Below are 14,845 nucleotides of genomic sequence, written 5' to 3' on the forward strand. Positions count from 1 at the left end.
TGCTTCTGGGAACTGATAGATTGATGACATATTAATTGAATTATTAAACAGTGGTACATGTCGTTGTAGAGAGGAAACATTCATCAGGCATTGTTAAGATGCGGGGGACACATTTTGAAAAGCAGACTGGTTTCAGTCTTATCAGGACAGAGGGAATGACAAACAGACTGAACACCTGTCCTCATAACAGAAAGTCCACTAGAAGTAAACGTGATGTATTAAGAGGATTAGAAACAGCATTGAAGGTGCAACCCTGTCCATTTCTATGAAAATTGCTTAGTGGCACTTGGAGCCTGGATGGTCTGCGCTGCTTCCTCATCCATTTGGACCATAGAATGAGCGAACTAGAGACTTAAGCCTCATTCCCACTGCACAAAAACCCCGCTAACATCTACTAACATCTGTCTTTTTAATACAGTAACAATGCGTATGATCAACATTCAAACCAGGGTCAAATGACTGCAGTAGGCAGTACACACAGATGTAGAAAAAAGCTTTTCAATTTGATTTAAATGATTTTATACTAATGTTGGCATGTCTGGAATTCAAATGTCTCTGGAATAGCAGTCTTGTTCTTCTGAGTAATGTCTGAAAAAATGTAATCATGAATCAAGTTGTTTGCATGTCAAAATACCATATAACCTTACTACATAACAACGAATCATTACATTATAATTTCTGGTGAAAATAAGTAAGCAATAACAATAATTCTAATGCAGCAACTTTCCATTACATCTATTCCAAATAGTTTAGTCCCATTTTTTACTGTAATTTCAGCATTTTGCCATCATATTGACCTTGAAAAATTTGTCCTTATGAAGCAACATCATGTCTTTCTTTGACTTTTTACTTTCAATTTTAACAAAAAGGAACATTCCCTGATGTAGGACTTTATATATAATAAGAATAATAATAATACATACATGATAATTCCATGATAATAATTATTACAAAGCAGGATCAATTATAATGAGACATTTTTTTGTTCTTTTACAACAACCTATATCTCTTAATCACCTGGATATATTATAACACAGCTCCACCTTTGAGCAAAAATGTCCATTTTTATTTGTAGACCAGCAGTCATGTGTCCCATCATGTAGACCTGCCTGAGTCTCTGCCTTCATTGTCTCATTGGTGGTTTTATAGCCTTCCAGTTCACAGTTATCATGTTTTTGGCAATAAGGAAGAGAATCTGTAGCAGTCTTTCCTTGACTTTGACAGCATGAATCAGATGTCCTGCATTGTAAAATTAAATGTGTGTTGTTTTGTGTGTGTGTGTGTGTGTGTGTGTGTGTGTGTGTGTGTGTGTGTGTGTGTGTGTGTGTGTGTGTGTGTGTGTTCAGGGTCGCCGTGCTGATTTGCAGATGCAGCAGAAACAAGGCAAAGAGAACCCAGAGGAGCTCCAGTACAAACAGCACTGTGCCTGGCTGTGGTGAGAGTCACTTACACCCCCTGTACCTCGGTCCCGTACCCTACAACTTCTTCTGTGCCCAACATGCCGGTTATACTTATGAATATAGATGTAAAGTAGGAGTGGTGTCTGAATGCTGCTTCACGCACATCGAACACCTTGATCTGAATATCAGCAATCAGCAATCCACAGTTGGCATTAACCCTTTGAAACTTGAGCAAAATTGTTTCTTTCAGAAACATTGGGATAAGGCAATGGGCTTCTTTGCTACACATGGGCTAAAAAATTACAAAAAATTAGTAAAAAGGTACAAAAAATTACCTGAAAATAAGCGACAACAAAAACAAAAGTTTAAAACAAAACACACAAAAAATGAACCAAAAATTACAGTAAATTTAAAAAATGTTGGGTTTTTTTTCTGTAAGATAATTTTATATAAACAACTATGATGATTATAAATCTGTTTTTCAAGATGTTTTCCTCCTGCTTTTGGTAATTTTCGAATAATTCTTTCCTCAATTTAAAATTAATTTTCAGGTTGTTTCTTTGACACCTTTTAATTTAATGTTCTGCCATTTGTGGGACATTTTTTGCCAAGTTTCACATTGCCTTTTTTCCATGTTTTTGGAAGAAATCAAACGAATTTGCTTAGGTTTCAATGGGTTAAATAGCTTGTGAGAGGCATCTGAACGCAGCACAAGAAACCAGGTTTTAAAGTGTTTGTGTGTGTGTGTGTGAATACATGCTGTTGTTCATACATCACTACATTATCAGAAGAAGGCTCTTCCTTTTATACTCTTGTTTCTCTCTTTTTCTTTCATCCTTTCTTCCTCACCTCTCCATCTCTCTCCTGTTATCCCTCTCAGGGCCCGAGATCAGCTGACAGATGTCATCAAAGCTGCCACAAAGTGAGTCTCCAGCTTCACTGCATGTGGTTTCATAGAAAACACAGCTGTCGAAGAGATCTGTCATAATAATAATAATACTTACTTTATTTATATAGAACCTTTTAAAAACAATTGTTTACAAAGGCAGGAACAGGAAGGGGAATAATAAAAATAAACAACAATCAGAGAAAGCTCTACAGTCAAAAGGACAAGCACAAACTGCACATTCAAAAGTTAACAAGAATAAAGCAAATTAAAGGACTAAAACAGGCAGATCACAAAAAGGCAGTTAAAGTATGAAATTTTAAAAAAGGTTTTGAAAAACATAAGAATAAATGCATAAAAGGCAATAAAAATAATAAGTTATATAGCCAGACATATCATTTCAGTGGGGAAAAAAACTAAGATAAGATGTTGAAAACAGATGAATAAGAGAAAGATGAAAGTAAATAAATTTAAACTTGAAAAGATGGTAAGAGCAGGACATAAGAAGGATGGGGTGCAGATGAATAGAGTAAGAGCAGCAAAATAAATAGAGTAAGAGATAAAACTGAAAAAATAAATAAGTAAATAAATATGAAAAACATAAAAGCAAGTCTGTAAAAGTGAGTTTTAAGAAGTGATTTAAAAGAAGTTGCTGATTCTGCACAGAGTCGAGGGATCCTGATGGCAAAAGCGTGGTCTCAACTTCATGTAGTGGGTCCACTTAGAGATGTCAGTCGTGACAGCAGCGTGTCGTTCGTGTGTTTCAGGGACAGTCCTGTTGTTCAGGGGAACTCCATCCTGGCTCTGAGCGGCCTGGCTGCTGTCCTGGCCAAATATGAGAGCAACCTGCCTGCTGACAGCGACGGCAGCCTCACGGTAATTCAACATGTTTCTGTGTTACATGTTACTTTATGACTGTGTGGGGCTGCTCCTTATAAAAGTTACAGTATGTGGTATTTTTATTAAGCTTATTTCTTTCGAATTTATATTGATTTGTAAAAATCAGGCTTCCTGTCAATCCCTAATTTAATACATTTATCTAAAAATAATTTAATACCCTAATTGGTATTAAATTGTCTTAAATCAATCTTTAAAAAGTCTTTGAAATGATCAGATATGTAAAGTAGGTTTTTATGAATTGTGTATTTCTGACATTGTGTTGTAAAACATCAAAAAAAATTATTATCACAGCCTAGGATGTGTTAATGATTAGCATCAACATTGATTTTTATACATTATTGTTTTTTTGCAGTGTCAAATATTCACACTCACACTGCTCTGCACACAAAATGTGCTTTTTAAAATCAGGCTATAAAAAATATTTATATATTTATATGATGTTCTACTTTCATTGAGTTAATTTATTTTTTCACCAACATCAGTCGTAATCAGAAATATCGAATCTTAATTAATTTTTCAGAATTTTAATCCTTTGAATGTCAGGTTTTTGTCATGATGCCAGTGTTTTTGGATTAAAAAGAAAATCTGTTTGGGACATGTCAGTGATTAGGAGCAACATTGATGGTGACACTGCACTAGTGGAAATAGCATGTATTTTCTCCATATGCCAAATATGGTAAAAATGATGTCATCAGGTAGAGAATAGTAAAAAAGACAAATTCCAAGTCAAAAGCCCAGAATGACATCCAGAAATAATACAGTGCATGTATTTATGTTTTGATGGCTGTGAAATCAAAAATGTCAGTTTAAATGAGTTTCAATGGGGCATTTTTTGACCTTAACAGTCTGAATGTAACAATTTAGTTTCTACAGTGTATTTTAGACGTATTGTAGGTGCTGAAAAAATTCACAGAAATTCACAGATTAAACAAAAATACACAATCTGGCCAAAATGTATGCAGTATGCATGAACACAGCCAAAATGATTAAAAAAATAAAGTTGCTCATACAAGAGTTAAGTTGATGTATGAATGACAAAGCTCTGTAAAGTCTTCCTTGGTGACCTGTCCCTGTAGGCGGGTCCAGAGTTTGTGCCCACAGCCAGCTGGTTGGCCATGGTCCTCAACACCCTGCTCAGCATCAGCAGCAGCAGCTACAAGGCCAGAGGACAAGTCTTCCCATGGTTCCTACATGTACGTTTCATACCAGGTTTCTGCTTTCTGTTTTTGTGTCTTAATCTACAGTAACAGCCGCCAGAAAACTGTGAAGTCGTGCACTGAGCTTTCAGCTCCTGCAGGTGTCCTTGTTTCTCTGCTGTTTTCTAACTGCTGTGCTGAGAATACCATCACACCGTTCAAACACAGCACAGCAGCACCTTCTCCTCACTCATGCATAATGTCATCAGTCCCCTGCTGTGTGTGTATCTGGCTGCCGTCAGTCTGCACACATTTTCAGCTAGAGAACACATCAAACACACCTGACCCCCTCCCTCTCCTCCTCCACCTCCTCCTCCTCCTCCTCCTCCTCCTCACAGCGTTCCTACTCTGGTGAGAACACAGCCAGTGCCATAGCTCGCTCCTGTGCCAGCGTGGCCCTGTCCCTGCTGGTCCCGGTGCTGGTGGTGTGGCAGAGGGACGGTGTGGTTCAGGTCCTGTCAGTGCTGCAGGCCAGCCTGCCGGGCTCCCCCACCGCTGACGACTCCCAGGCTGTCCAGTTCCACTCAGGCCTAGCGCTGGGTATGGTGCTGTCCAGCCTGCACCACCAACGCCTCAGGTACAGTCTCTATGTCTGCAGCAATGACCCAATATGATGTCAGCCAGTGATGCTCAACTAGGGGCCACTTTTGTAAAAGGACAGGAGGCCAGGGGCCAGTTGCAAAGGCCCCATACATGTTTCTAGGATTTTAGGACATTCGTTACATTTTAGGACAGCTTTTGGATTTTAGGACATTCGTTACATTTTAGGACAGCTTTTGGATTTTAGGACATTTCCATTATTTCAGGAAATTTCTAGGTTTTCAGGACATTTGTACAACTTTAGAACAGTCGTAGGATTTTAGGACATTTCTGAGATTTTTAGGACGTTATTAGAATTTTATGAAATTCCAAACATTTTAGAACATTTGTTGGATTTTGGGGCATCTTTTGGATTTTAGAACATTTCAAGGATTTCAGGACATTTCAGGAAATTTCTAGGTTTTTAGGATGTTTGTTTTATTTAAGGGCATTTTAGGATGTGTGTAGGATTTTAGGACTTTTAGGATTTCTGGAAAAATTCTAGGTTTTCAGGACATTTCTAGGATTTTAAGATGTTTTTTGGATATTAGGATGTCTTGGACTTTTAGTATGTTGTTTGGATTTTAAGTAATTTTTTTAGGCTCAGATTTTTGGATGTCTGTAGGGTTTTAGGACATTTCTAGGATTCAAGGAAATTTCTGAAATTTTACGATGTTGCAAAGATTTTGGGATAATTTGGGGATTTTTGGGCATTTCTCAGATTTTTTGACATTTTGAGGATTTTAGGACATTTCTATGATTTCTGGATGTCTCCATGATTATTGGATGTCTCTAATAATTTAGGACATTTATAGAATTTTAGGACCTTTCTTGTATTAAGGACATTTCAACGACGTTTTTAGGATTACAGGAAGTTTATATGTTTTTAAGACATTTCTGGAATATATAGGATTTTAGGACATTGCTCGGAGTTTTGGACATCTCTGGAAATTTAGGATGCTTGTAGGATTTTAGGGTGTTTTTTGGATTTGAGAATGTTTTGGGGATTTCAGGACAATAGGGTCTTAGTGAGGACCTCTGTCAGGGGGTGTGGGGGATCCTCCACTGGCACTTTTTTTGATCAACAAGCTCTATTTTGATGCTGTTTTATAACTCTGGCACCTTATGGATACTAAAAGTACAAAAACTATTCCCAGTGTGAATCATTTTATTTTTATTGTTAATTATAAAATGGTTGGGGGACCACCTGGCACCCTATCAGGGGCCAGATTTGGCCCTTGGGCCATAAGTTGAGTTTCACTGCTGTAAGCCATCTTATAGTGTTGAGCTGATCCACATGTGTGTCTGTCTCTGTTCTCCAGTGATGTCTCTGTTGAGAAGGACACAGATGTCCTCCTCAGTTCTCTGGAGGCTCTCCAAAGCTGCTCCTTCAATCCAGACCTGGAATACAAGTCAGTGCTGAGTCCTTAGACATGTTAAGTACTAACCAGTGTGGAATAACAATATGCTGTATGGTTTATATTAATGGTTTCCAATTAGTGCTTGTGAGCATGAGTCAGTATTGTCAGAATAGTTTTAAATGCAGTGAATTTTCAATGCCCTCTTATTTTGAAATATAATTTCCTGCTAAAATAGAATCTACAATGTGCATCTTTACAGTGCAGTGAGCTGACTGATGCCAGCTCATGGTCTCATGAACCTCTCCTCTGTGCTCTCTCTCTCAGCACCGGCTGTGTATTGGGTCTGGGTCTTGTGCTCGCAGCTCTCTGCAGCAGCGGACAGACACACCAACATGTCCACGTCACCCAAACACTAGACAAGCTGCTGTCCAATCTGCAGGACAGCAGTGGGCTGGGACGCATGCAGCAGGAGGTACATAGCCATACACAACATGATACAAATTCAGAGCTCTCACAAATATTACAGACATTCTTTGGGGGAATCTGTTCATTCATACTGTATACCTGTTACTGACAGGAACAGAGTTTGCAGTGTCCCTTCTCTCAGTTCTGGGGAATATATTTTTCATTTTGGGTTAAATTTTGCTATTTCATTATATATATTTTTTGAAGCCCTAATAACTACTTGAATATTAAAAAATGCCATTTAGAGTATATCAGAGCTACACTGAAATGTAATAGCATAGGATGCTTGCTCATCACTAAATATGAGATTTTGATGTTAGTGTCTCATAATGTTTCTACAGCTATAATGAGGCAACAGTAGTCAACATCTATTCTAAAACATGCAGAAAATGTGGTTTCTGAACTGACTGTAGGCAGGTTTCCATTAACCCTCGAATTATGCAAATTGAAATTGCTGATGTAAAATGCTGCTAATGGAAACATGTCAGTAGGTGGGTTTCCATTACAGATTAGCACAAAACTAAAGTAATATTTTTTAAATGTCGATAAAACATAATTTAGGGTTTCCATTGCAGTTTTGTGATATATGGCTTTTTCAAATCACCTGAAATACCACCTCATGCGAGCATGAAAACTTTTTTTGCATTTGCAATTGTTTTTTTTTAATTTTTAATTGTTTTTTTTTAGTGTTTCCATTAGGCATATTTCATATTCGCGATTTAAATTTTGCAGTTTTTTGCAGGATTAATGGAAACTAGAATGGACTGTCACCTCCCAGAAATCCCTCACACATGGCCGCTCCCACATATGAGGGGCTTTCCTTTCCATTATGGCTCCATAACGCGCCTACGTGGCCTTGGATTGGAAATAATGATATTGCATACGTTTTGCACAAATCTGTAACTAAAACCTAGTGACTGTAGATAATAAATGTAAAGCATACAGGGTGAGGCTAAATAGCATGGATCAAATAAACTGAACCTCTTTTAGAAATTGATTTGTAATAGTGGAATGGTATTTAAAGGAATGTTTCTGTCTTGTTATGTCTACCTATGCAGGTGTTGGCGTACTCTGTGGCGTGTGTGGGCGTGTCAGCCTTCAGCGGAGGTCTCATAGATGCTGCCAAGGCTGAGGAGGTGATGAGCAGTCTGCGCTCAATGACTGAGGAGAGCCAACAGGTCAGCAGCAAAGACTCCTTTGTCAGTGAGATGGTTTCAGCCGCTTCATGCATAGTGATAATGATGTCGCCATACCAACTTCTCAGAAAATCTCTCATGACTTACATAAAGAATTAGGCTTCTTAGAGATTTGAATTACATACTGTACGCCAAGCGCTTCCTAGTCCCTTCAGCAGTTGTGTTTGTACAACTGGAAATGTCACTGCAGTCAGCTGAATTCAACACGTCTCCAAATGATGGACGGTCACGCAACACTTTGATCAACTCCACATAAAAAGGGCAAGTAGTGCGCTGTCGCCTAGACAAGCACCACATTCTATATTGATTTCACAAACCCTGTCGGGGACACATCAGGACATATTAACAGTTTGCACTGAGTGATCGATCACAGTGTGTCTTGGTGGTTGTTTACACTTGTATTTGGATTTGTCAACTTTTGATTGGATCCCTGAGACACATATTAACCTTTAAAAACCTGAACAAAATGGTGTAATTGCTTTCAAAAACATGATGAGAAGACAACAATGAACTTCGTTAAACATGGCCCAGAGGTTAGCAAAAAAGATTACAAGAAAATTACCTGAAAAAATAAATAAATAAATAAAAATAACAAAAAACTGAAATAGTGCTGAAACTTTAAAAATGTTTTAGTTTTGTTTTTTCTTTAAGATTATTTTAAATATAAAATTATTAAAATATATTGTTTTCAGGATATTGATTCCTATTTTTTGGGTGATTTTCTAATAATCCTCTCCCCTTTTTTAAAGATATTATTTTTGTAGGTAATTTTCTTGTTACATTTTGCTAATTTCTTTGCAATTTGTGGGACATTTCTTGCCAAGTTGGTCATTGCCTTTTTTCAACATAATACTGAGAAAAGTAAAACCAAGTTGCTGATGTTTTAAAGCATCAAATAGTGTGTAAAGGCATCTGAACATATCACAGGAAATCTGACGTCAATCCTGGTTTCAGAGGGTTTATACCAGGTTTAAACAGGGCCAAGCCTTTCCTGGTTGGGGTCACATGTTGCTCTAGACAGCTACTGATGTATTTTGTAAGTAAATATTTGGGGCCAGCATAATTCTAAATTGTACTGTAGTCTAACTCCAGTTTTCTTTGCTTCTGTAATGTTTCTGGCAGACTCCAGGTTTCTCCCTGGCTCTAGGGTTGGTGGTCCATGGCCTGTCCATGTCCGGCCACGGTAAAGCGGAGGACATCCATCCTCGTCTGCTGGCAGCTTGGATCAAAATTTTACTGGCCGAGGTACTTCATCCACATGTTCCTATTTACAGCTGTGTTACATACTGTTTTTATAAAACATTTCACAGAATTCACAAGAAGAACAGATATTGAATAATGTACGAGCTTAACCTTTTGAAACTCAAGCAAATTGGCTTGATGTTTTTTTAAAAAACAAAAAAGCATGTTAAGACAGAACTAGCAGCTTAAGAAGACCCGAAAAATTAGCAAGAAAATTGTAAAAAGCTAAAGCTAAGACTATCTCCAAAAACATTCCAATGAGCTTTTTTTTTTAAATTGTAGGACTGTTTCCAAAAGACCACAAGAGTGAACAAATAATAGATACATATGTGTTCCCTGCACGCCAAAAGGTTGATTGCAATGTTTTGTAAATACAGACTAGTACGCCAATTGTTACATAGTGTGAAAGGCCAATGCTGATAACCTTTCCTGTAGAGAGAGTGACGCGTATGTGTGTGTGTGTGTGTGTGTGTGTGTGTGTGTGTGTGTGTGTGTGTGTGTGTGTGTGTGTGTAACAAAATTTTAAATAAATACATTATTTGCATTAAATAAATTATTTATTTAAAAGAAAATACAAACATTGATATGACCTGAAACAAAATCTTAAATCTTAAAAAAATGAATAATGATACTGTAAATCTTGTAATTTGCAGGATATTTCTTGCCATGTGTTTTAAGAAGAAATCAATGGTTAGAGTTGTTCAAATGTTAAAATAATTGTGAAGGGTGTCTAACCAAGCAAAGCACAAGAAAAGTAATGTTGATCCAGGTTTCAAAGAGTTAAATTGTGGTGATACCAGGCTGCTGTAAAATGCGTTTTTTTCCAGTCTGGTAAATGTTGAGTAGAGGATCTGTCTGTGTGTTTCAGGGTTGTCCCACCATGCAGCGGCTGGCTGCTGCAAACGGTCTGGTGGCTTTAGTCGGATCTGAGAGTTACCTCTTTCAAGTAAGGAACCAGTTTATCTGCTGGAATCACTGAAATGTTTGTTTCGGTTTCTGAGGTAAACAGTACAGAATGTCCACAGAGGCTCGGCCAAAGAGTTACTGAATGCTCTTTAGTCCAAAACAGTCACAGAGAAAGAACCATATAGAAATGTTCCACAATAAAAAAAAGTCCATTTGAAGAATGTATCATAAAACAAAAACATGCCCATTTATATTATGAAAGCTTCAGTCAGTAGTTTTTTTGCAAATATGACAAAAATGTTTCATTTTCATATTTCTAATTTTACAATCTTTAATTTTTCATTATTATTTATTGAAAAAGGAGGAAGATAAACTAGGAAAAATTAAATATTTAGCAACCAAATAAATAAATAGTAACCTCTTTAAACAGTTGGTGATCGTCAAACCCCTTCTTCATCCCTGTACCTCATGAAAATCATGTTTTTAGACTTTATTTTCATAATAATGTGAATAAATTTTATTTACAGAGTGCTTTTCAGGAAACCCAGACACTTTACAAAAGTTAAGAAAGATCAAAAAATAAACTACATAATAAAATTCACACAACATTACAGTTTATACATCTCTAACTGGACATTAAAGCAGTTTGGAACAGGTGGATTTTGATAAGTGTTTTGAGCTGGGAGAACTGTGCTCCACATTCAAACTGCACCAATATATGTAAGTTCTGAAATAATGTTAATAATATTTTTTCCCTTAAATTATAAGCCTCCACTCCATCGTTGAACAATTTTTAAGTATTTCCTGGTAGTAGGTTATTGTGCTTGTTATGTGAACGTTGCCAAATTTCAAATGTCGAAGGGAAGTTTTTCTATTTCCAGTAATGCTTTTTTTTCTTTGATGAAGCCATAAGTGTTGTGATGTCATAGTAAGTCTCACTGAGTTTTTTGTCTTGTGATACAGCAAACCAGAGAGGTGGAGCTCTCCTCGCAGCAGCAGAGCAGGCTCAATGAGGTCATCAGAGCCATCACACAGGTATGCTGAGTATTGTTTTACTAAATGAAGCATCTTTGCTTGCTGTTAAGATATTGTAATATACTAATGCTGCCTTCACATCCTCCTCAGAAATAAAGTTTTTTTAAAATTACTAGTAGGAAATTGGGAAATTTTGATGATACCTGAGTTGCCGAGTTGTGACATTTCCGTGATGTTACAGGGCAGCAGAAATGGTGGAAATCATGGGAACAGTGTCAAGAATTGATGGGAAAAAAATGTATATTTAGTTATTTTGTTCCTAGTAACTATCATTTACTGGTAGTAGTTGCACATTTTAGTATCTGCATCTGTTAGCTGTTGCAAGCAAACTTTGAATTATAAAGCGTGTGAGTATACCAACACTGATAACAACATTATTTTGTAAGTTGACAACTTGACGTCATAAATGCATAAACATGGCGAGCAAAAGTCATTGGGCCTCATTTACTGTGTTGTAACAATGTTCTTACTCTCAGCATAAAATAAGTGCACTCGCAAAATCATCATTGGATTTCTGACCCATTCACACCGGCTGACATTGTTCTGTCCTGGTGCATTATGTTGGTGCCCTCTGTCTGCGATCAGCACACTGCCACACTCCCATTTCACCATATAAGGAAATGTGTTTGCTCAGAGGTGCATCATGGAGAAAGAAGCTGTTTCTATGCACATATTAAAGCCACACATACCATTAGTGAGCGTCTGTGAATGTAACGGTGGTCAGACACAGCTGATCAGCTGTCCGTCACTCTCTGTCAGTGTGTTCTGCAGTCTCTCCCATCAGGGTTAAATATGACATCTTAACACCTGCTGGGAGGTAGATCACAGTCTTATACCCTGCATGCCTGTTAATAGGTGACCTTTTTTTTTATTGTTAGTTAACATATTCAATATGTAATATGGTATAAATGTTAACTGCTGTCCATGTAGTGTGACATAAATTAAGTATAAAAATCAAATATATATAAAAAATGTAATATATAAAAATGTAAATAAAGTGGAAGCTATCAGCCTCTTGTTTAAATGCTCTTAGCATTAAATTGTAACCCGTCTTCTTCGTAGCTTCCATGTTCTCACTTTATCACCTCAAAGCTCATAAATACAACCAAGTTGAAAGAAAAACTTCCCAACTCGGAAAGTACGACCCTCTGACATCACATGAACACAGCAAACATGACATTTGCAGAGTACATTTGAGACTGTTTTAATAGTTCTATTTACACTGATCTGTCCTTCGCAGTGTACACACGCTTTATTTATGTTTTTTTTGCAGATCATTACATTCTCAGGAGCCATTGGTCTGCAGTCCAACAGTGCTTGTCTGATTGGTCATCTACATTTGGCCCACATGTCCACCAGTCACAGTCACACAGCAGGTAGGAGCAGCAGCTCCCACTGAGCCACACTGGAATGTTATCACCAGAGGAAGACGCAGAACATCACTCAGTGCTAACACAGTCATCTCGCAATTGTGTTTTATCGACATTTTGAAAATATCACTTAAGTTTTGTGCAAATCTGTAATGGAAACCCACCTAGTGACATGCTGTTTGGCATAATCCGTCTGTCTGTTCATTTCTCTCCATGTCCTCTCCTCAGTTCCTCAGGATTTCAGTTACCTGTCAGACAAAAGCGTCATCAGATCCATTGTTGACTTCATCACAGAGGCTGGAAAAAAAGGTGTGTGTTACTGTTTTAGTTAAAGCCCAGATCAGTTTTTATATCTCATCTTGCCTTTAATTCATCTGATGAGGCACAGTTTAGAACTTTATTTTCAGTAATATACCTCAAATAGGAACATAAAGGCACTTTTGCTTTGGGATTATTCTCTCCCTGTGGATCCAGGTCCAGAATTTGCTCCTCCAGCCCTGGTAAAGACCGCTCTGACCCCACTGGCATCAGTGGGAGCGAGTTTCCAGTACCCTCCCATCAACTGGAGCGCTGTCTTGTCTCCTCTGATGAGGCTCAGCTTTGGTAAGGACCTCCCACATTTGTGTCTTTGTACCTGGAGGCTTGCAGAGTCCCAGCATCAAGTTCAACAGCTTGTCTCTCTAACAGGGGAGGATGTGCAGCATCAGTGTGTGGTGCTGGCAGCGAGTCAGGCTCAGTCCTCTCAGAGCGCCTCTCTCTTCTTGGGCTCCTGGATGTCACCGCCACTTGTGCACAGTCTCAGTGTAAGTTCCTCTCATGTAAGGTTTGGGGCTGTATCGATGCTTTCTGAGTAGTTAACAAAATGTGTCCACAGCATTAAAAATCAAGGCAAGGCAGCTTTGTTAGTATAGGCAGCTGTGGCTCAGAGGTAGAGCGGCTCGTCCATTAATCAGAGGGTCAGCGGTCTGATCCCCAGCTCCTCCAGCCAACATGTCAAAGTATCCTTGGGCAAGATACTGAACCCCAAATTGCTCTGATGCTGCGTAGTCGGAGTGTGAGTGCCTGTTAATGGTTACTGAATAGCAGGTGGCACAATTTGAGGTAGCTTCGGCCACCAGTGTGTGAATGCCAAAGCACTGTACAGTCTATTCACATTTTATAGCATATTTTATACAAGCAAAAGTGCTTTACAGAGCAATTACATATAAAAACAAACGATAAAGATTTACAATAAAAGAGTAAAGAGATAAGATATAAAAGGTAAAATTATTTTTTTTAAATTTAAATAAACACCAAAAAAATAGTTTAAGTGCAGACGAGAGGTGCAAAGATAAAAAGATAATATAAATGATTTAAAATCAAGTTTAAAATAAGTTTGTAGTCATTAGTGGGTGGTGGAGTAGGAAGTGTGAAAAAAGGAATGTTTTTAGCTTTGACCTAAAAGTGGTCAGAGTCAGGGCTGTTGAACATCATCTGGGAGGTTATTCCAGGTTTGTGCTGCATGAGAGCAAAACTCTGCTTTCACCATGTATATAACTGGAAAACTGAATTGAATATTTAATGGTTGAACAGGTAAACTGTGTCAGTTTGTCCTATGCCAATAACCTCCTATGATAACATATGTATCTTTTTATTTCTGCTCTGTTTTACCACCAATGTCTTGTTTTTTCTCTTTTTCTGTTTGATTTGTCTTTCTCTGCTCAAGCAGTTCTTGTTTTTTGGCTATTTTTTTGTTGTTTGTGCATTTACTGTTGCCATTTTTTTTTTTAATTCTCATACTGTTCTATAAAATTGATAAATAGATGTTTGAAAATTTAAAAGTGCTGATCCCTCTATAAATACAACCCAACTTGAATAAATATCAATAATATATTTATGTATACATTGTAAATATATTTTAGGCTTCAAATTCATAACTCTAATGACATATGCTTTTGTGACATTTGCTGCGCGTACAGTACATGTTGTCTGTATTAGATGGGAAGGTTGGGAGACAGAAGGGGAGGGGGACACGCAGCAAAGGGCTGCCGATCCGAATGGAACCCCGGCTGCTGCAGGGACTCAGCCCTATAATATACAAATTTTAATTTAAGAAAAAAATAAGAAAACAAGATGGAGACAAAGTAGGAGGGCTTTGTCGTTGTATAGGCAGGTGAAGCATTAAAGCAATAAGAAGGTGCTCTTTGGTGAAAAAATGAAGATAAATGAAAAAAAGGGGGACTAAACCAAGGCACTCTTCTTTTAAAGCTTTATTATAAAGGCTTGTTTATGATGGAACACAATAAAAGGCTATGGTGTTTCCTGACCTA

At 37.7% G+C, this 14,845-nt stretch overlaps 1 protein-coding gene across 2 annotated transcripts in view; it reads left to right on the forward strand.

Annotated features, from left to right (window-relative positions):
* Positions 1 to 14,845, forward strand: part of focad (focadhesin) — a 67,195-nt gene that overhangs the window by 43,156 nt on the left and 9,194 nt on the right. For both annotated transcript variants that reach the window (XM_088074005.1, XM_088074006.1), the window contains exons 23-37: positions 1,347 to 1,435; positions 2,281 to 2,322; positions 3,054 to 3,162; positions 4,263 to 4,379; positions 4,721 to 4,959; positions 6,284 to 6,373; positions 6,647 to 6,794; positions 7,846 to 7,965; positions 9,106 to 9,228; positions 10,094 to 10,171; positions 11,095 to 11,166; positions 12,440 to 12,542; positions 12,765 to 12,845; positions 13,011 to 13,139; positions 13,224 to 13,339. In XM_088074005.1, the coding sequence (XP_087930131.1) occupies positions 1,347 to 1,435; positions 2,281 to 2,322; positions 3,054 to 3,162; positions 4,263 to 4,379; positions 4,721 to 4,959; positions 6,284 to 6,373; positions 6,647 to 6,794; positions 7,846 to 7,965; positions 9,106 to 9,228; positions 10,094 to 10,171; positions 11,095 to 11,166; positions 12,440 to 12,542; positions 12,765 to 12,845; positions 13,011 to 13,139; positions 13,224 to 13,339 (1,656 nt within the window). The remainder of the gene's footprint in view (positions 1 to 1,346; positions 1,436 to 2,280; positions 2,323 to 3,053; positions 3,163 to 4,262; positions 4,380 to 4,720; positions 4,960 to 6,283; positions 6,374 to 6,646; positions 6,795 to 7,845; positions 7,966 to 9,105; positions 9,229 to 10,093; positions 10,172 to 11,094; positions 11,167 to 12,439; positions 12,543 to 12,764; positions 12,846 to 13,010; positions 13,140 to 13,223; positions 13,340 to 14,845) is intronic.

This window comes from Plectropomus leopardus, chromosome 23 (genome assembly GCF_026936395.1).
Source record: "Plectropomus leopardus strain MGB_pleo_1.0 chromosome 23, ASM2693639v1, whole genome shotgun sequence".
Classification (NCBI taxonomy): Eukaryota; Metazoa; Chordata; class Actinopteri; order Perciformes; family Serranidae; genus Plectropomus; species Plectropomus leopardus.